Genomic DNA, 24646 nt, shown 5'->3' with positions numbered 1-24646 from the left:
TTAAGCCACCAATCCGGTTTGTTCTCCTCAGCCTAGCTCAGCCTATTGGGATGAGAATAGCAAACTGAAAAGCTGCAAAATACCATATCGTTGCAGCAGTTCCTAGAAAGGAAACGAATTAGGAGTCCACAGAAGTTGGAACGGTTTTTCCCCTTAGCACTGGAGTGCAGAAAGGGAAACCATAAAAAGCAAAAGCCTCTAGTGAGGACAACATGGAACCAGCTGTCAAATGCTGGAGCAAAAAGTAGGCAGCTTAACTGCCAACTATCTGCAAGTTAAAAAAGGAATAAATGGGTTAGTTCAACTAACTCATCCCCCACTCCATGGGCCAGGACAGGAGCGCGGTCTCTAGCATTTTTCACTACTTCCTCCTGTCCAACTGTAAATGCTCAAATCTTGGGGCTTTCCCCACTTTCCTCAGGAGAAGATGTCACAGCTTCTCTTATAGTCTCTCACTTCAGCTACATGACGACTTACAGCAAGGATGCAACATAAAACAATGAATAAACTTACAAATAAACCACTATTTAAGTGCAGCATAGTTGATAAATGATTCTAAAATCTAGGCCAGAAGGAACCATTAGATCTAGTCTGATCTCCTGTATAACCGCACAGGCCAGGAATTTCACTCCACTAGCCCTGTACTGAGCACAATAACTTGTGTTTGACTAAAGAACATCTTCCAAAAATGCATCCAGAAAGCCTGGTGTGTGTGTGTGGGCGTGTGGGGGGGATGGTGTCTTTCTTACAAGCTTTACCTTTTCAGGCAGTTGTGCTTCTACCTCCTTCTTTAACCGTCTGAGCAGGAAGGGACGCAGCACTTTGTGCAAACGACGGATAATCAGAATAGTTTCTTCTTCATTCAAATCCACCTATTTTTTCCACCCAGGAAATAAAAAAAGGTTAAAATAACTTGTTGAGTCTCTTTCTCCTCAACGTTTTTCACTAAATACTGCAAGATCCCAATAATAATAACCCCTAGCTCTTGTCTAGCACATTCCCAGCAGATCTCAAAGCGCTTTGCAAAGAAGGTCATGATTATGCCCATTCTACAGATGGGAAAACTGAGGCTCAGAGAGGGTAAGTGACTTGCCCAAGGTCACCCAGCAGGCCAATGGCAGAGCTGGGAATAGAAATAAGGCCTAAAGATTCCCTCCATAAACTGTGCAACTGATGACTTACAGTTTTGACCAGCCACACACACCTCTCAAAACTGCAAACTCTCTTATGCTGCTATCCAAGTCTGGGGTTTCTGTACTGAAAACTCTAACGGTTCAAACCCCGTGCTGTTCTATTACTTGGTAGTCACGTCCCCAGTCCCTGCACTTTAAGGGAGGAGTTTTGAATGAATATAACCAGTTCACTTAAAAGCCTTGAGGATTCTGTGCAATCTGAGAACCCATTTTGACAAGAACCAAGCAGCGCCATGCTGGGATGGACGGAGGTCTAGGACAGAAAGACACCTTGCCTTTATTCCAGCATTTGCTTATTACCAGTCTCTGGTTTATCCCGTACGGCTCAAAGTCACTTTCTCTGGTGTCAAGTCCCAGATATTAAACTCGGACTGAAGACCATACCCCTCCCCCAATTAGCAAATTAAGATTGAGACTGCTGAGCTAGCATACCAGATAATAGCTGGAAACTAATTACAACCAAATACTGTGGATACCCAGTGATTTGGTACTTTATATTAGCACAAGACTGTCCAAACTCAACTGCTGTCAGATGGCTACTTCCACACCTACCTTCTCTCCGGTCATGGCAAAGGGAGCATTAAACCACTGCTCAAATGTGCTACAGCTCTTGAAGATGGTAGGAAGGAGGAAATTGAGTAGAGCCCACAGCTCTGGCAGCTTATTCTGTAGTGGAGTTCCTGTCAGCAGCAAACGACGCGGTGCTACGTAGTGTGTGTTGAGGACTTGGGTTAGCTTACAGTGGTGATTCTTCATTCTGTGACCTTCATCAACAATCATGTACTTCCAGCGAATCTGCAGAGACGGAATCACAACAGAGACTGTGGGAATCCCACCTTTCATAAGCACAGCAGCTACCCGACGCAGGAGAATCACACAATCTTAACCATCCGTGCAGGGGCACCACCAGAGACCGATCAGAACGGACTAGGACTGTAAAAACCTAGTCAAGTTTCATTCAGGCTGCTGCTGGGAAAGTGCTCCCATTCACGAGAACTGAGACAGCCGATGGAATAAGGGAGAGAATGTAAAGAAAAGGGAAGGGGCAGTACTGTCGAGAAAGGATTAAGGAAGAGAGATGTTACCCAGTTAGTTATTTCTAGCATCTCACACACCCTGTACCATCATCAGTAATTCCTTAGCTTCCTGGCCATAGCCAAATACTCGAACTGGGGTAGTAAGGGAAATGTAACTGAAAAGAGAATTCCCTGCTAAGGCCATGTCTAGGTGAGAAAAGCTGCACCAGTTTAACTGGATATAGTTAAACTGGCACAAACCCCTAATCAGTGCAGCTTAATTTAGTAGTTCACTGACACAAGATACAGATAAAGATCACAAGATAAGAGACGCTTCTGGGAGGTAACGAATGCAAATCCCCACTATTGAAATAATCCAGATAACTAATCTTGTGAAGTTGCACACTCCCACACTTCTGGGGAGGACCTGCATAGACTGCCTTGACTTGATCAGGAGGAGGTCTAAGAGGACAGAAGACTTGAAACTGTATCAAGTGACAGCCTGACCTCGGAAGAGGATAACGCAACTCACATGCGCAAACCCCGAACTGAGACAGACCCCACGAGAGGATCTGAGGTACTTTAGATCTGCCAGGGTTTCCAAGTGAAAGATGGGGGAGCGTCTGCTAAGCTAGGCATGTGCATCTAAGCTGTTTATTGCTAAGATAGGTTTTCTCTGTAATGCTTTTGTTCTGAATGAAGAACACTTTGCTTTATGAGAGATGGCTGATCACTCCTTAACCCTGAGAACACAAAACTGCAGGGCCTGAGAAAGGTGATGGCTGGGGGACTGAGCCCTCAGTGGGGTGGCCCTTAAGGCAGCCATGAGGGTGTCAGAGGTGCAGTTTGCATGGGAAACACGACACTCACCTTGGCAAGAATGTGCTTATCTTTGATGATGTACTCGTAGGTTGTGAGCAAGACATTAAATTTCCCACTTCGAAGCTGAGGTACAAATGCCCGTCTTGCTGCTGGAGAGCCCTAGGAGAGGAGGAATGGGAGAAAAAACTGAAACCAATGTAACTTCCAGCAGGGGGCGTTACTGAGGGCTTGTCTACAGGGTGCAGCAATGCCCCACTAGAGGGGTACAAATTCTAAAGCGCACCAACATGATGCGCTCCAACTGGCCCGTGCAGACCCTGCTGGCATGCTCTAAAAATTCCCTATTGCACATTTTTTAGTGCGCGCCAGCAGCGTCTACACAGGCCGGTTAGTCTGCAGCACGCAGTACACTGCAGAATTCACACCCCTCTAGTACACAGTGCCGCACTGTGTAGACAAGCTCGGATTAGCAGCAACAGAGTGGAAAGTCCCATGTTCCTGACTGGCGGGGGGAAACAAATCTAGCTTGAATATTTATATAGGCCATGGTAGTTAGATTCATTCTCTTGTTCAAGTCTTCATAACAACACAGAAGAATAGTCACTAAGCACCTGATTTTTTTGGATAAAGGGAACACTGCATTTCTAATCGGGGTTGGTTATACAGGTACTAAAAGTGGCTTGCAGAGTATGCAACCAAAGGTTTCACAGTGAGAAGTGCAGGACCGAACTCCAGTACTTGCCTTGTATGAGACCTTCACCACAGAAGGAGCCCATTTATCAAATTCATATGCCCAGTTTGACAACGTTCTAGAAGAGAGGGAGCGAGAAAGAACAGTAAAACCCACCCTGCATAATGGACTCCAAACCTTCTATAGCCCAAAGCAGCCCCCATTGGCTGTAAAACCATAAATGTCTCCAGCAGCTTGTGAGAAATCAATACCCTTTATTCCCAGCTAGGAATTCTTGCTACAAAATCCATTATCCAAGACACTCAACCACAATCCAAACAATTCCCTGTGACAATCATGAGATGTGGCCACAGTACTTTCTTCTCTGCCAGAAAAAACAGTTATGTACCTTACAATAAATGTGGTTCTTGGCAATGCATTGCCCATACAGATTCCGCTCTTGGTGCACGTGCTCCATGCATGAGAGAGCAGATTATTTTGTCCAGCAGTGTCTGTTGGGGCCACGTCTGCACCATAAGTAACCTCACTTCCCCCTCGCCTGAGGGCATCAAGGGTAGCGTTGGCCCAACTGCCCCTCAGATTCCACGCCTGGTGATGAGGATGGCGTGGACTGCACCCTCAGCACGTTTGCAGATGACACTAAACTGGGAGGAGTGGTAGATCCGCTGGAGGGTAGGGATAGGATACAGAGGGACCTAGACAAATTAGAGGATTGGGCCAAAAGAAATCTGATGAGGTTCAACAAGGACAAGTGCAGAGTCCTGCACTTAGGACGGAAGAATCCCCTGAACCGCTACAGACTAGGGACCGAGTGGCTAGGCAGCAGTGCTGCAGAAAAGGACCTAGGGGTTATAGTGGAAGAGAAGCTGGATATGAGTCAACAGTGTGCCCTTGTTGCCAAGAAGGCTAACGGCATTTTGTCCTGTATAAGTAGGGGCATTGCCAGCAGATCGAGGGACGTGATCATTCCCCTCTATTTGGCATTGGTGAGGCTTTATCTGGAGTACTGTGTCCAGTTTTGGGTCCCACACTACAAGAAGGAAGTGGAAAAATTGGAAAGAGTCCAGCGGAGGGCAACAAAAATGATTAGGGGGCTGGAGCACATGACTTATGAGGAGAGGCTGAGCGAACTGGGATTGTTTAGACTACAGAAGAGAAGAATGAGAGGGGATTTGATAGCTGCTTTCAACTATCTGAAGGGGGGTTCCAAAGAGGATGGATCTAGATTGTTCTCAGTGGTGGCAGATGACAGAACAAGGAGTAATGGTCTCAAGTTGCAGTGGGGGAGGTTTAGGTTGGATATTAGGAAACACTTTTTCACTAGGAGGGTGGTGAAGCATTGGAGTGGGTTATCTAGGGAGGTGGTGGAATCTCCTTCCTTAGAAGTTTTTAAGGTCAGGCTTGACAAAGCCCTGGCTGGGATGATTTAGTTGGGGATTGGTCCTGCTTTGAGCAGGGGGTTGGACTAGATAACTCCTGAGGTCCCTTCCAACCTTAATATTCTATGAGCAAGCAGCTGTCTATTGCCTGGAGGTGGATAACCGGAGTCTTACTTAAATAGTGACTGCAGGACAGTCCCACCAACACTGGCATCCAATCTGGAAGCCTCGGCTAAGGAACAGTGTCTTGTAAACGTGTGGCTCAAGCGCCCGTAGCTACTTGTCTAGGTTAACTAAAACGTACCTATATTACATTGCCAAGACCGTATGTGATGGGGTGTCCACCCCACACAGGGCCTGGAAGGGTTAAGAGGGCTACGTGGGCCAATGACCTGCCCAGGCTGCACGGGAGAAGGAGCCAGGGAGCAGGGGTTGATTAAATAAAGTTCAGCTGGTCAGGAACAGGAGGCACCTGAATAAAGCCCAGGAGGTGACAGCAGCAGTGGGCTGCATGGCCGGAGTCTGCAGCCTTTCCCTGGGTGAAGGGAGGTGTGTTGGGCCTATCCAGTATAGCCCGAGAGTTACGAATGGACCGGTCAGCCACACCCCTCACTTGGAAGTATTCAGGGGGTGGGAAGCAAACACAGTACAGTGCTGTGTTAAACATGAACTAAAAAAAATTAAGCGAAGTTTCACAAGGTAAGGAAACGATTTCTGTGCTTGTTTCATTTAAATTAGGAGGGTTAAAAGCAGCATTTTTCTTCGGCATAGTAAAGTTTCAAAGCTGTACTGAGTCAATGTTCAGTTGTAAACTTTTGAAAGAACCATAAGGTTTAGTTCAGAGTTACAAACAATCTTCACTCCTGAGGTGTTCCTGACTCTGCGGTTCTACCGTAGAGGGCAGTCGGGAGGCTGACAAACCCAGAGAGGGGGAAGCCAGGAGACAGCTCAGGGGGAAAGCAGCATGGTAGGACAGTGCAGGCCTTGGCTGCTAACTGAAGGACCCCGGAGCCGGAACCCAGAGTAGAGGGCAGGCTTGGGTTCCCTACCAGCCACTGGGGATGTGGCACCAACCAGGCAGAGACAGTGGACTGCCCGATTTGTTCCAAAAAGACTGTGTTACGTACCCTGGAAGGGGTACCACGGAGTAACCTGGTCAGAGGGCCAGTCACGAAGAGGAGATGCAGTTCTTGGAGCAAAAAGGGTCCGCAGGCTGACAGGATGATGGGAGAGACACCACCAGGGGAGGGCGCAATGCCTGGCCAGAGCTAATCCCCAGGACGGCCAGGACGGGGGAGTGAACCCCGGGACACCATAAAAAAAGAACTACCTTAACACTGTACTATTATACACAAGGCTAAGTCAATCACTCAGTGCGTGGAGGAAGCAGACGGTGCATTGCGGCCACAGGCAGTAAGAATGGACAGAGGGACGCTTGGGTCACTCAGCTTTTCTGCCCTCGAGTGGGAGGGCTGTGAGGACCCTCAGGGCACAGACACAGCCCCATCAGACGCTACCGGACAAAATAATCTGACGTGGCATTTACTGGGTGCACATGCCTCAAGAGTGGAATCAGTGTGGGCAATCGCTCAAAGAACCCTTCCATGCACTAGGGCGGGGGTCCCCCGTGCGGTGCCCACAGGCGCCATAGTGCCCGCCGGGGTGTCTAAGTGCGCCTGCGTACTGGCCAGCGAACGAGCATCTGCCAAAATGCCGCCAAAATTCAGCGGCATTTCGGCGGCGACGCCTCTGGATGACGCCGCTTGGCGGCGGCATTTCAGCGGATGCTCGTCCATGCCACGGTCCTCTGTGGCTTGTCGTCTGACGCCCGCCAGACGAAAAAGGTTGGGGACCACTGCACTAGGGACTGAACTGAAAATAGAACAACCCAGTCATGTGTGTGCACAGGGGAGTGCTGTCTTATTTTATTGGCGAAGATCTGTATTTTGGTATAAGAGATAGAGAGAGGAACAGTTCTGCTACAAACAGGAATGCCTGAATTCTGATCCTTCACACGGGCTCATTTATGTATTTTTTAAGCTGACCTATTGAGTTGGGAAGGTGCCCTTAAACTTTTTCTGATTATTCAGATTTATATTATGAGAAATTATGTCAGAGCGTAATTTAGTCCATTTTAACAATACTTAAGAGGTTATGAGCCAAAAGTCTATGACCGGAGTCGGGGGAGAAATAACAGCAGCTTCCCTTAGGGCAACTGCAGCATTATTTGGGTTTCTACAGGCGCTTTTATCCAAGGATCTCAAAGCACTTTACAAAAGCTCCTCAACTCCCCTGTCAGGTAAGTATCACTACACTCATTTTGCAGATTGGTAAACTGAGGCAAGGCAGCTGAATGAATTCCAAGGTCAAAGAGTGAGTCAGTGGCAGAGTGAGGAACAGAACCCATAATGCCTGACTCCCTCTTCCTCCCTGCTCTAACCACAGCACAGCTAGAATTAATGTTGCTCACTAAAAAACTTCTCCTAAACTTCCCAGTGCCATAATCCCCCATTCGTTCAAGCCCCACACTTACGAGAGAGGTACAATAATGAGGAAGGGTCCATTGATACGCTTGTGCTCCATGAGGTATGTGATTAAAGCGATGGTCTGGATCGTTTTGCCCAGACCCATCTCATCCGCCAGGATACCATTCAGGTTATTATTGTACAAAGAGACGAGCCACTCCAAGCCTTTAATCTGAACAAAAAGAGAATGGAGGACGATTCAAAGAATGTAAACTAAACAGGATCTAAGAGGAAAAAAGCCACACTTCCTTGTGAATGATTTGCAGCCACTCACCTTACGTAACACTGTAGATGAATTATTTATAGATTATTAAACCTCTTGTTTTAGAGTTAATTATCTCAAAAAGCGCTTTGGCATCGATCCATTCCTTTCCCTTCTGGATCACGCGTACCACACAAAAAGCTCTCTTTAATGCTTTGCTTTCAGCTACAGAGACCAAGTCTGGCTAATCGGTTATTTTATAAAAGACACCCCCCCAGGCTTCCCTAGAAGCCTGGATCATTTTATTCTCATCTGCATCTCTCGGAACTTTAACAAGTTTCTGGTTGTTTGCATGGACTGAAGGGAACAATCCTCCATTCCTGCAGTGTGTGAGAGATACAAGGTGTGAGTCAACAGGCTCCTATCTTTAATCCCCAGGATTTCACTGACAAGTGCAATACACAATATTATAAGTAAGGTCTTACACCAGAGCCTACTGAGAAGCACAAAAAGTTTGTCCTTCCATATAAGCTTTGTATCTTCAAAGTACTGCACAATTATCGAATTACAACTAAAAATGCCAGATAACATCTGTCAAGTCACACTTTGTTCCCCAGAGACTACAAATGCTTCAAGTATTATCCAGTCACCTTCAGCCTGTTTGGTACAATTTAGAGAGGTAGGTGTGTGTGTGTGTGTGTGTGTGTGTGTGTGTGTGTGTGTGTGTGTGTGTGTGTGTGTGTGTGTGTGTGTGTGTGTGTGTGTGTGTGTGTGTGTGTGTGTGTGTGTGTGTGTGTGTGTGTGTGTGTGTGTGTGTGTGTGTGTGTGTACACATGCGTGCCCGTGTTTAAAACTTGCTTGTCAGCTTTATTACATTGTGGATTTGCTTATGGAGGCACTTGCAATTCTTGGAATTAATTTTGCTCAGCGAGTTCGAAAGGTAAGCAATAATGACCTATTAACCCAAAATGGATTTGAATAAATCAGCTTCTAGACAGACAGAAATAACTGAGCGTAGTAAAGGAGTGCCACCTGATTAGAACCGTGAGGAAAGCAGGACAGGAGCCCAACACCAAGCAAAGTGAAACCAGTTGCCTGGAACAATCTCAGAAGGGTTTTATGTTCAAATACATGTCACAGTTCCTTATCTAGGCTGTAAGGCAGAGCAAGGTGTGCAATTTACTTCTAATAAGTAATGATAACGTTTTGGAAGGGACATTACATCTCAGGCATCAGGGTTTATGTCAATCTCTGACTATGAGGGGTCAGGATGAGACCTAATACGGGGGGCTGATTATCCTACATCTGTTATTGCGGAGTTCTAGAAAACCTCTCTCTGAGCTGCTGTTCAGAGACAGGATACTGGACTAGATAGGCCTTGGGTCTCATCCAGTCTGGCAATTTCTAGGTTCTCCCCCCAGTGCTGAGCGTACCTGTGGTTGATCAGACATGCTGTAGGTGTGTGCATAAGCTATTTCAGTCACCATCACCCTGAATTAGGGCACTTCCTCCCTCAGTGTCTCACCTGGTATTGTTTGAGGACGCCATTGACCATGAGCGTGGACTGTTTGTCCACTCGTTCAGTGACCGCGTGGGCCACAGCGTAGTAAGATTGTAATCCCCTCGCCAGAGCTTGGGAGACCCCATACTCATCATCAACATCTTGCTTAGCATTTCTAAAAAATAAATAAATAAGTAAATAAAGAGTTTTGAAGGATATAGAGAGAATCCTTCTCACTTCTCTGGGAGACAGGCTTCCCCGCGGCCCAAAGACCTCTGGGGGACCCCATGAATCCTTGGATTTCATGAGCTCGTCTCTCCAAGTACAACCAATCAACTTCTTTGCTTTTGAAAGAATATTTTAGTCTCTTTTCATCCCAGTTTACTTTTCCCTTTGCCTCATGCTCTCTAAAACCAGGGAGCAAAAAATGATGCTGGCACGCTTAACTCCTTGGAAACTAACCAGGTGGGATGGGATTTACAGCCGTGACTAAGTGACTTGGGGGAGGGATACCTCAGTGGTTTGAGCATTGGCCTGCTAAACCTAGGGTTGTGAGTTCAATCCTTGAGGGGGCCACTTAGGGATCTGGGGCAAAAATCAGTACTTGGCCCTGCTGCGAAGGCAGGGGACTGGACTCAATGACCTTTCAAGGTCCCTTCCAGCTCTATGAGATAAGTATATCTCCATATTATCTTTAATTATGATTTTTAAAGATCCAAACCACAGTGTGCTTTTGAGACAGCAAGAATCTTGACCTGAATGGTAAGTAAATGCTTATTGCCAGATCATCTAGCAGCTTGTGTTTGTTTTAAAGGAATTACTCTTTCAAAACAACCCCAACAATTTTAAACACACTTCACCTATTTCCTCACACAGTTCTAGTTTCTTCTGCAAACCATTTATTAGAATTTCCTGGTGTGATGAGAACCTCTTCCAACTGATGCACCCGAAACTGCACGAACCATAGGCTTAGCACTACAACCAAATGATACTTTCTAAGTCCCATTTAAGGCGCTCACACCTTTTTGGGGGGTGGGAGGGAGGTGGTGGGGGGGGACGGACATCTCAGAAAGGAAACTAGGATGCTGCAATTTGAATGAGACAAAGGGCAGGCAAGGCAGAGTTGTTCTGCTGACACATCTCACCTGTGTTTGCATGCAAGCAAGCATGAAAGAGGGAGAAGATTTGGGAGTATGGCACGTCTAAGTCCTTATAAATATTAAAAGCAAAAAACTAGGTTACTTCCACATTAAGGTTCAGTTTTCACATGCACAGAAGTGTCCAGAATTTTAAGTTATAGTTGCTGAGGGAAGCGTAACTTGGACCCACTTTGGAACATTCAGCATTTTCCATCTATGGCGATAACTTACCTGTATTCGGGCAATGTTTGCCACCATGGGAACCATAAGCTCTGTAATCCCTGACTTTGTGTCATGTAAAATGTCAACATTGCAGTACCCTCTTTTCTTCCATTTCTTTAGTTTAAAATAACTAGCCGCTCACATAGGTGGATTTATGCCAATACGGCTATCTCCATACCCATGGGTGGTTTATAAAAAACAGCACATGATATATTTTGAATGAAAATGGATGGACATTATTCCATTGCAATATATTGGCTTAATGCAGGTGACTGTCTCTCTAGACTGGCTGGCCACCACAAAATGTAACAGCCTGCTGCTTATTGACAGCTGGAAGATTTTTCTTTAGCAAAGGAAGCTGTCATGGGGTAAGAGGGAAGGTCCTGTCAGGGATCGGTAACTGATTAAAAGATAAGAAACAAAGGGTAAGAATAAATGGTCAGTTTTCAGACTGGAGAGAGGTAAATAGTGGTGCCCCCCAGGGGTCTGTACTGGGACCAGTGCTATTCAATATATTCATAAATGATCTGGAAAAAGGGGTAAACAGTGAGGTGGCAAAATTTGCAGATGCTACAAAACTACTCAAGATAGTTAAATCCCAGGCAGACTGCGAAGAACTACAAAGGGATCTCACAAATCTGGATGACTGGGCAACAAAATGGCAGACAAAATTCAATGTTGATAAATGCAAAGTAATACACATTCGAAACCATAATTCCAACTATAAGTATAAAACGATGGGTCTAAATTAGCTGTTACTACTCAAGAGAGAGACCTTGGCATCCTTGTGGAGAGTTCTCTGAAAACATCCACTCAATCTGCAGCGCAGTCAAAAAAAGCGAACAGAACGTTGGGAATCATTAAAAAAGGGATAGAAAATATCATATTGCCTCTATATAAATCCATGGTATACCCACATCTTGAATACTGCATGCAGATGTGGTCACCGCATCTCAAAAAGCATATATTGGAATTGGAAAAGATCCAGAAAAGGGCAACAAAAATTATTAGGGGTATGGAACAACATCTATATGAGAAAAGATTAATAAAAATTGGGACTTTTCAGCTTGGAAAAGAGATGACTAAAGGAGGATATGCTAGAGGTCTATAAATTCATGACTGGTGTGGAGAAAGTAAATAAAGAAGTGTTATTTACTCCTTCTCATAACACAATAACTAGGGATCACCAAATGAAATTAATAGGCAGCAGGTTTAAAATAAACAAAAGGAAGTATTTCTTCACACAACTCACAGTCAACCTGTGGAACTCCTTGCCAGAGGATGTTGTGAAGGCCAAGACTGTATCAGGGTTCAAAAAAGAACTAGAAGAGTTCCTGGAGGATAGGTCCATCCATGGCTATTAGCCAGGATGGGCAGGGATGGTGTCCCTAGGTTCAGTTTGCCAGAAGCTGAGAATTGGTGACAGGGGATGGATCGCTTGATGATTCCCTGTTCTGTTCATTCCCTCTGGGGCATCTGGCATTGGCCACTGTCGGAAGACAGGACACTGGGCTAGATGGACCTTTGGTCTGACCCAGTATGGCCATTCTTATGTAGCTCGAGTGATAGGGGCTCATAATTATGGAGCTAGAGGGTAAAGGTTCAAGCCTCACTGATTGATTTTCTAGGAGATCTGCTCTAGTTCAAACAGGACTTAATTCAGAACAGTCCTTTGACCAGCATTATGCAGGTCAGACTAGATTATCACAGTGGCCCCTGCTGGCTTTAGAATCTATGACCGATGTCTGTAGGCAGTGTTTTTGTAGCTGTGTTGGTCCCAGGATATTGGAGAGATAAGGGGGGTGAGGTAATATCTTTTATTGGACCAAATTCTGCTGGTGAAAGAGACAAGCTTGTGAACTTACACAGAGCTCTCCTTCCTCTAAAGCTTCTCTCTTTCACAAACCATAAAAGATATGACCTCACCCCCTCGTGTCTCTACTGAGGTTTGTAGGTATGCAACCATGGTTTGTCACACTATTTTCATCTGCATATCTTTTCCCTTCTCCAAATGTAGCTAATGCAGCATTCCCCTCTGAGGAGGAGGAGGAGACCTAAGCATGAAACTTTAAATTAAAAAAACAGCACCCAATTTCCCCTGCACTTTGGTAACCAACATGTTAATTTCTCTTCTGTTTTCAAAAAAACCTAGACCAATATATTCAAAGCTTCCTAGGAGAATCAGACATAATTCTCATTAAAATTAACAAGCATTGCATCTAAATCTATTAAGTGAATTTGAATCTCTCAGCCTTAATCTCTGGGTAAAGACCAAGCATAACAAATCAGAGCTCCTCCATGTCATTTTTAGTGAGCACTGGGAGGGAGTTACAAGAGACTGACAATAGGGATTAAAATTAAAGCTATTCTAGCAGTATACAAAATGCAAAACTTTCACAGTGAAGTATAATTTTTTTCATGTGCCAGCCAGGCGGAAGAGGGACTTCACAATGGAATGCTGCCCTTCATGCTGGGACAAGAGAAACAGCAGTTCGCAAATCTTCTCTTGCCAGTTATTAGTGCCTGTCAATTACGCCTCCAACAAAGGGATCCAGAATAATGGAAATCAATCCAGGCTAATCCTGGGTTGTTTTTGCCCCCCAAAGAGGAAACAAAGGGCAGCAGGATTTAAAATACTGACGCAACAAGTGACTAGGTGGGGCTTACTCAATAATGTGCCTGGCGTCGACTTCTGACACATCGTCACTGTCTGGATCTGGGATCTTCTTCTTTTCCTCCACAGGCAGGGCAGGCTGGGCAGGTTGCGGCTGCTCCTCTTCCTCCTCCTGCCAGAAATTGAAGGCTACATCACTGGGACTATCAAGTTACATACACTCATCCTCCCGTACAAGGGAGAAGGCAGCGTTCTGTATCCTCACAGTAAGGCGGAGCTGGCCAAATCTGCATAAGCCACTTAACATGCAGCAAACTCTTTAAATACATGCTGCAGACTCTGCAAAAAAGTCACCAATCTGGAGACACCTCTTTCCTTCCTTCCTGTTGCCGAGATGCTATAAAGCAGGGGTCGGCAACCTTTCAGAAGTGCTGGGCCGAGTCTTCATTTATTCACTCTGATTTAAGGTGTCGCGTGCCAGTCATACATTTTAACGTTTTTAGAAGGTCTCTTTCTATAAGTCTATAATAGACAACTAAACTATTGTTGTATGTAAAGTAAATAAGGTTTTTAAAATGTTTAAGAAGCTTCATTTAAAATTAAATTAAAATGCAGAGGCCCCCCTGGACCGGTGGCCAGGACCTGGGCAGTGTGAGTGCCACTGAAAATCAGCTCGCGTGCCGCCTTCGGCACGTGTGCCATAGGTTGCCTACCCCTGCTATAAAGCATACAGCTTTGTTCACCAGCTGGTGATGCAGGAGACTTCAGCACACAGAGGAAATGAAGGACAATATACATGCCAGTTGATTGGCTGGCATGCATCCGAGATGTATATTTGCATTGACTCTCCATGAGTAGGAATCACCAGGAAACGCACATATAAGGCTACAGAATCGCTTTGCATCTCCCTGTAGATCTAGATACCACAATTGTACTTTGTGGTCATATTTGTGGCCCTTTTGTGTTATTTTCTTTTAGAAAAAGGCCAAAAAAAAAAATCCTTTGATCAATTGGGTAGAAATAAACCCTTAGGCCAAAATTTCCAAACATGAGGCTCCTACACCCATATTTAGACACCTAAATAAAAGCAGCCCTTTTCAGAAGTGGTGAGCACTTGCTTTTCCTGTTGACTTCAGTGGGATCTGTAGATGCGTGGCACCTTTAAAAAAAAAAAATCACGCCATTTATGTAGGTACCTACATAAATCCCTGCTTTGTCTCCTTCCTAAATATGGATGTAGAAGCCAACCTTAAGCACCCAAGTTTAAACATTTTTCATGTAAGCTCTAGAATGCTGATCATTCAAAGCTGACCTACAGATGCACCCTACCTCCTGCCATACATATTCTAACAACCCAACCTTGTTGCCCAAAGTCATTTAAAAATAAATTCTTTGAGGGGAGTGGGAACTTCCATTATGTGGGCAAAATCGTGTCCTGCCCCTAAACTGTCAGTGCAGAATATCAGTCTAGCACACGACAAGCGGCAGAGCAGTCAGAGGCAGGGAGATTGCCAGTGATTAGTGGCCCACCTCATTTTAAAAAAAAAATTTTTTACCCTATCCCCAAAATATTGCCTCTGCTTCACCCAAACCGTAGAGCACTCAAAGATTCTTGGTGCATCTTGGACCTACTACTTTTTTAAATGTACATCGCTTCAGACGGTTTATGAACCTTTAAGAACTCATAAGAAACAGTCACTGCCTTACCGATCAGCGACAGGATCCTGCAAGACGGGGGAAGATGGGGTGGATCTCTGCAAAATTGCCCTGTTCTGTATACTCCCCTTGAAGCTCTTGTACTGACCATGGTTGGAGACTAGATACCAGGCCAGATGGACCATTGGTCTGACCCACTATGGCAGTTCTTCTGTATTTAAATCCTTATTGATGTATGATGACAATGTCAGGCTACTATCAGAAGTAAAGGCTTGCATGGTTGTGTCCTCGTTAAGACATGACACAACAGAGGAAGAGATGCCAAGTGGAATGGGGTTGGAAATATGACAGCACGAGGTTATTTGTTTTCACACTGCACACATCAGTGGTTTCAAAATTTGCTCTAAATGAACTCATTTTAGCTAAATCAATATTGAACTATATTTGAAAAATAAGTAGTGGATTAAGTTTAATGACTTTATGTCTACTGGTTATTTCCTATTTTAAAATACGAAAGCACCCAAAAAATATGACTTAAGGCACATCCACTTACCTCTTCCTCCTCCTCTGACCCACTTTCTTCACTGTCAGATCTGGGAGCTACTTCATATCTAATTCAATACAAATATTAATATTTAGTATCAGTTCTGATTCTGACAGAGTAATGCACAAACATGCGACTAGCTTGGACGCTAAAAGCCTTTGAACTCAAACTAGAGTGAGATTACTGCTACTTTTAACACAGGAATTTGACTAATTTTTTTCCCTTTCTAATCCCAGATTTAGGACCAGTGCTTAGAAAAAACTTATTGGGTCTGGGTGCATAAGTAGAGGTCCACCAATTAAGCACTTTTTGCAACAGTATTTCCCACACGATTTTAGCAGCTCCCTGACCGCTGAAGTAAGGTTAAAGGAATCTGCACTTTCCAATGATATAACGTACTTCTTCCTACCCTTTGGGACTTTCAAGGTGTTAGGCTGGGCCTATGCGGATATTTTGGGCTTTTCTTGCCTGAACTAAACACGGGGCCCCAATGCTGCAATGATCTCTGTGAGGGAGGAACCTTGAAGAGACACAATCACTGCAGGATTGGGGCCAGTATCCCAGACTGTGAACTGGTGTAATTTTTGACCCATTTCAGTTAGAGCATGGAACAGGATTTATAAGCAAAGCCACAGAATGCATTACCGCAAATGTGAGGCGGTCAGCCTTCTGGCACAACACCAGATGGCAATCTGGGAACTGGCGATGGCTTACCCTGGGTTCATTTCCAACCACGTGTCCAGCTGTCCAGCCTTTGGAGCATCTGTGCCAGTAAGGATTTTACCGCTTTCCACATGGATCACTTTCACAGGGAGATCACTCATTTGGCTGGTCTCATCCAGAGGCTGAGAAAGCACAATGTATGTACATTTCAGTATTCCATCTGGAATTAAAGCCTCTCTGTGCTCTATTAGCCAGCGCTTTAATTAAAACCAGTTAAGGGCTATTGCAGAAATATTTATGGGACACCCACTAAAGTTTTAAAACACCGCTTTATCCAAAGAATAAATAGATCAAAGCTTGTTTGTTTGTTTGTTTTTAAAATTTTTGGTTTGCACTAATTCAAAAACAAGAAACAGGAAACCACTGTCTTGACCTAGCTGTGACAAAAGTGCTGCTTGGTATTTGAAGGCATGAATAAAAGAACTATCTTAATGTGAAATATCTCCAGCTTCTCTTATAAATTCACTGCCTCAGCACTTCCTTTGTCACAAGCGATCTTGCAACTTCTTAGGTATATGTGTAAGCACTTTTGTCCCACTGAGTTCACTGGGACTTCTCACATGCCTAAAGTTATGGGTGGCTTTCCCTTAGGTTCTTATGCCCTGATCCCAATAGTATCTAATCACCTCACAATCTTTAACGTACTGATCCTCACAGCACTGCTGTAGGTAGGAAAACACGGTCACCCCCTTTTACAGACAAATTTGCCCAAGGTCACACAGGAAAACTGTGGCAGAGCTGGGAATTAACTCCAGCCTCCCAATCCCAGGCTTGTTTACTCTACATCCTTCCTCTCCTACGTGACATATCTAAATGTTTGCAGGGTTGGAGTCAGTGTGAACACACTGGAGTTGTTGCCAAAATTAGTAGTGACATGGCAGGTTGGAGAGGCTGCCAGAACCATTCATGCGGGTGGAGAGGATAAGAGACAAACATTTATTTACAAAGTTGACTATGTTCTATTTTAGGCAGTCTTGATTTAGCCATCTACTACACTCCACTTCTCGGTGCTGTTTTTCTTTCCATCCAAAATATCATCATCATCATAACTGATCCTTTCAGTGTGTGGCTAACAAACGTTTTCTATCCTACTTGGCACCACATGAAACAAGTTTTTTTGTGCTTACTTCGCCATCTGGTCCAATTGCAGGAGTTTGCCCTTCTGCATTCTCTGCCTTCTGAAAGAAAGGGAATACAACTCATAGCAACCCTTTAATAATGGAAACAAAAATCAAACCGACAATACGAGCACTCCACTGGCATCGCATGCTTATAATGCAAGTATCCCAACTCAAAAGAAGGAGGGTGGGAAGGGAGGACACAAACAGTCAAGTGCAGAAGCTGCTCAGGCTGGAACAGATTTGTAAATTAAGTTCTAGGCAAGAAATCCTCCTTCAAAAGAGCTAACATTTTAGACTGGTTTATCATCGTCATGCAATGTTATATTAGGACTGATGCTTTTGATTACTACGTCCAAGATAGCTATTCTCCTCTGGTGTTTGTTTGGGGGTTTTGTTTTTGTGTAACACCCATCACCATAGCATGCAAAGCCAGCTCTTATTAGTATAGAAAATTCTGCACACTGTACTATTGAAAGGAAATCAAAATAGTTCTTTAAAAGTCGACACCCCCCATTTTAAATCTCCTGGAATAGATATCCTTATCTCCAAAAAACTAACACTTAAAAACTATTATCAGTTTTACCAGCTTATCCCCTTGTACTCACAACACAGTTTTCTTCCATTTTTTCCCCCCACAGTGAAAGAAACCAAAAAACTTCCATTTAATTAATGGAAATTTACTAGGGAAAATTTACTGCAAGTTTTCTGATCTAGTGACTCTCACCAAATGAGTTTGTGCTTTAGAAAATGTGCAGTAAATTCTCTCTAGTAAATTGTCATTAGTTATATTTAAGTTGGCAAAACAGACCAGTCTTCAGTTTCTTTCACTGTATTACTACGGAAGAAAAAAAAAAATTCACATTGCGATTTATGATGCCTTCTGTTGAAAAATTAAGGGAAACAGCATGAAGATTCTGGTTTTAGAGACGCATTCTCAAGTAGGGTAACCTGCTTATTGGTATGGCAGGTTAGATGACGCATTAGGCTTTGAGTTCTGGAGTCCCAAATTCAAACATAGCATTTGATTACAAGAGAAGTGAACTTGCTCGTCACATCTGTCTATGAACAAGCAGTCAGCATGAATGACTCTCTCTGCTCAATAGACGCCCTCAACTGCAAAGGCTGGACTAGTACAGCTCAGAAACAAGGCATGACAGTAGAGACATGTCTGCAACCGTTTCCAAACCCCTGCCTTACTCCAGACCCGGCTCCTGCCAGAGCTAACAATCCTCGCGGCAAGCAGGCTTAATCGTTAAGTCACCTTCTTTTTCTTTTTCTTCTTTTTCTCCTTTGCCACTTGTGCGGCCTTGTGTTGTCGCACCAGCTCGGTCAGGTTGGCCACATACTCGTCTGTCTGCTGGAGTAGATATGCCAAGCGCTTATCTTTCTTCTGATCGATAAGCTTACGATACCCTTCTTCATCCTCAGCCTAAAGGAAGAGGCAAGGTTAGCGTCCTTTCAGCCCCGAGGAGGAGAAATTTAGCCAGCTAAAAATTCTATGCAAGCACGCTGCAGGCAGTTACACCATTCAGCTATATAACGTGTGTGCGCGCGTGTAAACCGTTTTCCAGTCCCATGGGAAACCTTACCATCAACCTGCGCATTCGCTCTTTCTCGATCCTCTCATTCTCTTTCTTCTGCTCACGCTCAGTGTTAGCATGGTAAGTGGCCACAGCTTTTGTAAGCTTTTGAATTTTGCCCGTGACGGATCGATGGTATTCTTTGAAATCCTTGGCATGCTGGAGAATGCTATTGAGGTATTCCTGAAGGGACAAAGGGATGGCAAGTGGGCGACAAAGTCAAGATACACACACTAGCCAACTATTGTTCTGCACTGTAATAATCAATGTCTTTCTATGTTGTAAGCCATTTGATGCATGAATTTAGTAACAAAAAAGATCTTTTCCTCTGACTGTAATTTGCCCAAAATATATTTAACATCTCAGTAAAGACTCTCAATTTAATGGCCTCCGTATTCTAACTCTCTCTACAGGAAAACAAGTGAGTTATGGTCCTTAGGTGCCCAATTCCCAAAGAAATCCTAAATTCCTTACCCTACTTTGAAAATCCCAACCTAAACAACAAACAAACAAAATAAAGTAACAGGAAGGGAACAACTTACCTGGTGCTTTTGTCTGCGTTTCCGTTCTTGCTCGATCTTCTGTTGTTTCTCCAGTTTCTCCGTGATGCGAGCCTCGCGCAGGGACTGCCGCTTGCTGCGTTTGTATGCCTTGGCATTCAGCGCCGTTTCCAGGGCAGTGTCTCGTCTCATGCACACCACGACTTCCTGACGCAGCTTTTCAATAAATTCACATTTAAAAAAAAAATTAATTTCTCTCTGTGTGCCATTTTATAAGTGCCAAAGTTTTGCATGGCATTAAAAAGGCCAAACATACAATCAAAAGGCTGAAATACTGTTCTGAAAATGCCTTGGGCAACAGATTCAGGTCAAAGATGTATGGTATGGAACTGGAAAAATATGCAGTGTCACAATATAACTCTGCTTATGTACACCAGCAAAAGGCCTATTCTACATCTTAAGCCCTTATGCGACATAAATGGTGCATCAGCCTTGTGCTGATCCTCTGAACAGGGACGGATCACACCCTCAGTGGAAAAACAAAAAAACAAACGCTACTTAAAAATCAGAATCTCTTCCATATGGAGTCTCAGAATTGAGATTTATAAGAATACAGATGCTGCCAGTGCCTGGTTCATCTAGTCCACTACCACACCAAATTGGCCCAATGGTCCAGCTCATCAGGCCTCTTTTCCTTCTGCCAAGTCAGATCAGTAGAGCAGGAAATGGGATGGACCAATGCTCCATCTAGTCCGGTATCCAGGTAAGCTACCACTTCCATGGTAACCAGCGAACACACGAGGCAGGCTGGGGGGTTCTTGTACTAAGTTCAGTTTGTTTTATTCCAAGCCAGGCACAGACACAAATGCACACTAATTATCTTATTCCTGTGTATCCGGCATTTGCCTTGCATTACAAAATCTGCAGTCATTGGCTAATTCCTGCTCTGAATCAGGCATGGCACACTGGAAAGCCAGCGGCTGAAACCCACAACCTACCTGTCTCTGGAAGTTAAGCAGTCTTAGTGCTTTCAGTTCAATGGTAGCTTTGGTTCTCAGGTCACCAGCCAGGGACCCAGGCAGGTTTTCTAGCTCTTGAATTCTGTGAGCAATGCGAGCCTGCAATCTGTGGGGAGAAGACAATTTCATAGCAGATGAAGACAAAATGAGTTTAAGTCTGGGCACTTTTAGCCTTTTACTGTTCAACTGAAAAGACTATCAAATACATCTGTTTTGTCCAGTCCTTGAGTCACCGTATCTCAAGTACAATGGAAGTTCTTGGCAGCTATGTACATCTTTGTTTGGAACATCATTTAATACATGGGCATAGCAGTAGCATGCCTTTCTGGCATGAAAAATAACTGAAGTGGCAGGGAAAACGTCAGCCCCTGGGAGAAGCAAAGACAGGCGCGTCTGCACAGTAAACTGTAAGATCTCAGGAGTTGCCCTGACAGGCTCTGAAGTGAACTTATGCACAGATCTTCTAAATCCTAGGCTAGTCTGTACAGCACATGTCAACTGGGAATTTTGATTGGGGGGGAGGAAGAACGGTAAATAGCGAGAGCCACTGTATTCGTCAAGAGAGCTGAGGACACCAGGAGGAGGATAAAAGGGGAGAGGCAGCCAGCCACTTGATATCAGCATCTCACAATTCCAACAGAAGCCACGGCTTTTACCTGTATTCCCTCTCCTGAAGGATTTCCACTGGGTCAAGTCCTCTTGGCTTCTGGATCGGCGTGATACGATTCTGCTTCTGATGGAGCTGCACCATGGGGGCAGGCTGGGCTGGCTGCCCGGGTGACTGAGTTTGGGGTGGCATTACAGGAGATGCTGCAGGAGGTACCGCCGGGGGTGCTGGTGAAGGACGGCCAGTTGGCTGAGGAGGAATCAGTTTCTGAGGTGTGCTAGTGGGGGCTGCAGCATTTGCCATTGGTCCTGTTCAAAAACCAAACTGGGAGTGATACTGGGTTGCACGTCCCCGCCCCACGTCTTGAAACCTGTCAGAATTTGACGTGGGCCCGGCCAAAATGTTCAGACTTGGGTGACTCGTTAGGCCCCTAAGTAAACGGTCTGATTTTCAGAGCAGCTGGGGGCACACAGCTTCTAGTAGCTTCCCCACCTCTGGAAATCAGGACAAACTTCAGCCACCCAAGCCTGGACATGCTGGCACTAAGTGGCACCGGAGAGCTGACATGCAGCCCAGCTACAAGGGTTACGGGCCAAAGAACCTCTTCAGAGAGAACGCTGGAAAAAATTCTGTTTCTGCCTATGTTCCGTATTCACTTTCCGTACTTACTAACACAACACTCCCCATGCTGACCCAGGAACCAGTCATGCAGTCCTACTGCTTATCCCCCCACCTCCACTCAACCATCTGGCAAGCTGTAAATTTCACAGCAACCAAATGCAATTCCTTCCGCCTAGCTACAAGATGAACTGTGCAACTTTGTACAGCTGTCCCCAGAGTACAATAGTTCAAGCAGAACAAACGCGTGTAGCTGCCTGAGCCAGCTCTTTGGAAAGATCATCCATTGGAGTCTACCCACCTGACGAAAGACATCAAGTGGCTGCCAAAAAAACCCCTCCAGGGGCTTCAAAATCTGCATTGGAATGAACTGGTCTGTCTGCAGGATCAAACTCCAAGTGGAGGGTTTTAAAAGAGCTTAGCTAAAGCTGTAATATCTTCCACAGTCCCCCAGATGGCAGGGACACACTGTAGCAGAAACCAAAATCAAGGTCTTCTAGGATTTGCAGCAACTCATGTGCTGGGGGAACAAAACGAGGCACAAAAAGCGTTTGTGGCTCAGTTTTCACTTCAGTATGTCCTTCCTCCACATGCCTGAGTAGCACATCCCCATTCTGCCTTCACTGCGCTGGGGAAGGGAATGCCAGAGAAATTTCTTGTAATTAACTGTTTAAAAGAACCCTAGTTATTCTCACCTTCAGGCCAGGGCTTTGGGGGTGCACCAGGGGGCTGCCCAGGCATTCCTGGGGGAACTCCTGAGGGTCCAGGAGGCGGCATGTTAGGCCCTCCTATACCTACACAAAGGAGAGTAAAAAAAGACAGCAATAAGACTCTCTCTCGCTGCAGTTTATTAATATATCTGCTTGTTCCTTGCATGTACCTAATGGGAACAAAACCAGGCTCCTTCAGGTTGTTAATTAGTGAGAGCATGGTCAGCATACGTTGCCATTTCCAAGCAGTTAAAAGACAAAGTCCCTTCCCTGAAGAGTTTAGAGTCCAGATTCAGACAGACTGAAACACACGTAAACACATGACTGCATGTGGGTGACACCAGCACAGCTATAAAGGATGGGCTATCTTGATTATCACTTCAAAAGTTTTTTTCTCTTACTTAATTGGCCTCTCAGAGTTGGTAAGACAACTCCCACCTTTTCATGCTCTCTGTATATATATATCTCCCCTCAATATATGTTCCATTCTATGCATCCGAAGAAGTGGGTTGTAGCTTATGCTCAAATAACTTTGTTAGTCTCTAAGGTGCCACAAGTACTCCTGTTCTTTTTAAAGGATGGAATGTTTCCCACAAGGGAGGTGTGATATGGGGGAGGTGCTTAGAGGCTGGCTTGAAAGGATTTGTGACAGAAGACACAAAACCGTGGGAAAGGACGGAGACATGAAGCAATTAGGAGAGGGGACTAGGAGGAATGGAAGGGATTGAGAGCAAAGGTATTGGTGGGGACAAAATGGTGCAGGACCTTGAAAACGACAAAGGAGTCTTTGTGCCCGTAGGACCAGACACATTATACAAACAAACATCCCTCCATAAACTAACGTAAGGTACCAAACAGATACATGAAAAGTGTAGGCTTGCTCCTTCCTTATGCTACCCCCATGGATCAGTCTAGGTGCATCTGTACTGAAATGGAAGAGTCTTGAATTTAGACTAAGGAAGCAACAAAGCTGACGCTTACCATGAGGTCTGTTGTAATTTGGAGGTGTTGGTCCTGGTCCAGGCCCAGGCCCTGCTCCTTGTACTGGCCCTGTCCCAGATACAGAGGGTGGAGGTAGCGTCGGCATTTGCTGCTGCATTCCAGGCATTGGTCTCTTTCCCTGCACTGCCATCTGAAGATGGTCAGGTAAAGGCTGCCCTCTGGCAAGCATCTTATAGGCCATGATCTGAGCTCTTAACTGGTGCAGCTGGTTCTGGTTAAAAGGGGTTGGGCCCCGGTTCTGTTGTCCTAATGCCTGTGGGTCAGTACCGTCCAACGGGACTCCGCCAGGACCGGAGGACATTTGCGAGCCAGAGGATGGACCATTAGCTGGAACTGGGCTTGAGGCATGCTCAGAACCACCGAGCGGAGAAGGGTAACCTGGAAAGAGAGAGAGAGACGTCATTATATTGCAGCATGCAGTAGACTTTGCATAATAATACAGAAAGGCTAGTTTTATTTTAGAAATGCTACAGGAAAAAAAAAAAGCTATTTAATCACTCTTAATGGAGGTTGCAACTGCTTTAAGCCAGGGTCCCCAGTGAAAGTAATTGCACCAAAACTTGTTTGGAAACAAAAAGTTTAAAACAAAACAAAAAATAATAATCCCGTTTGAGGATTTACAGAGGAATCTGTCCAGGGAGGGTTCACAGACATACTGGTGGCTGCGAAGGACGGCGGGTCTCTTACATGCTGCGTCCCCCATCTGTTCCCTGCTTGTAGATTTATTTTCTCCATCATAAAACCACCCTCTCCCCAGAGTCTTTTGAACCATTGCCCATGTCCATGACAAAGGGAGCACAGGAGCACTTTCAATGGCAGCAGAGAAAATTACAGGATACGACTGGGTATCCTTTGTGGGAACTTTGTGCTGAATATGGCTATGCCAGGACACCAGATGCCCTTTTGTGTAGCTACTGTCCTCAGTGTGGTAGGAGGAAAGAATACGGAGAGGAACAGGTGGCCTTTCACAACAATTAGAAGTTTGTATCCATATTGTTCTCTGCTCTTGCTACTAGAATAGTGCACTATCCCAAGGAAAGTCCCATTAAAAAAATAAATAAATAAATGGAGATATCCCATCTCCTAGAGCTGGAAGGGACCTTGAAAAGTCATCGAGTCCAGCCCCCTGCCTTCACTAGCAGGACCAAGTACTGATTTTGCCCCAGATCCCCAAGTGGCCCCCTCAAGGATTGAACTCACAACCCTGGGTTTAGCAGGCCAATGCTCAAACCACTGAGCTATCCCTCCCCCCAGCAGTAATC

At 44.9% G+C, this 24646-nt stretch overlaps 1 protein-coding gene across 18 annotated transcripts in view; it reads right to left on the bottom strand.

Annotated features, from left to right (window-relative positions):
• The window catches only part of SMARCA4 (SWI/SNF related, matrix associated, actin dependent regulator of chromatin, subfamily a, member 4), a 77021-nt gene that overhangs the window by 15485 nt on the left and 36890 nt on the right, over positions 1–24646 (bottom strand). For 13 of the 18 annotated variants that reach the window (XM_042844398.2, XM_065575699.1, XM_042844397.2 and 10 more), the window contains 17 exons: positions 23364–23762; positions 22368–22466; positions 21104–21362; positions 20427–20553; positions 19471–19644; positions 18938–19111; positions 18610–18777; positions 17355–17405; positions 16219–16349; positions 15514–15571; positions 13358–13476; positions 9354–9504; positions 7635–7798; positions 3774–3840; positions 3080–3190; positions 1746–1988; positions 759–872 (listed from right to left, as the gene is read on the bottom strand). In XM_042844398.2, the coding sequence (XP_042700332.1) occupies positions 759–872; positions 1746–1988; positions 3080–3190; positions 3774–3840; positions 7635–7798; positions 9354–9504; positions 13358–13476; positions 15514–15571; positions 16219–16349; positions 17355–17405; positions 18610–18777; positions 18938–19111; positions 19471–19644; positions 20427–20553; positions 21104–21362; positions 22368–22466; positions 23364–23762 (2609 nt within the window). The remainder of the gene's footprint in view (positions 1–758; positions 873–1745; positions 1989–3079; positions 3191–3773; positions 3841–7634; positions 7799–9353; positions 9505–13357; positions 13477–15513; positions 15572–16218; positions 16350–17354; positions 17406–18609; positions 18778–18937; positions 19112–19470; positions 19645–20426; positions 20554–21103; positions 21363–22367; positions 22467–23363; positions 23763–24646) is intronic. The other 5 variants (XM_042844399.2, XM_065575700.1, XM_065575703.1 and 2 more) reach the window with 2 other exon arrangements.

The sequence above is a fragment of the Chrysemys picta genome, chromosome 22 (assembly GCF_011386835.1).
Source record: "Chrysemys picta bellii isolate R12L10 chromosome 22, ASM1138683v2, whole genome shotgun sequence".
Classification (NCBI taxonomy): domain Eukaryota; kingdom Metazoa; phylum Chordata; order Testudines; family Emydidae; genus Chrysemys; species Chrysemys picta.
Note: the sequence above shows the minus strand (reverse complement) of the source record. Positions and strands in the feature narration are given on the sequence as shown.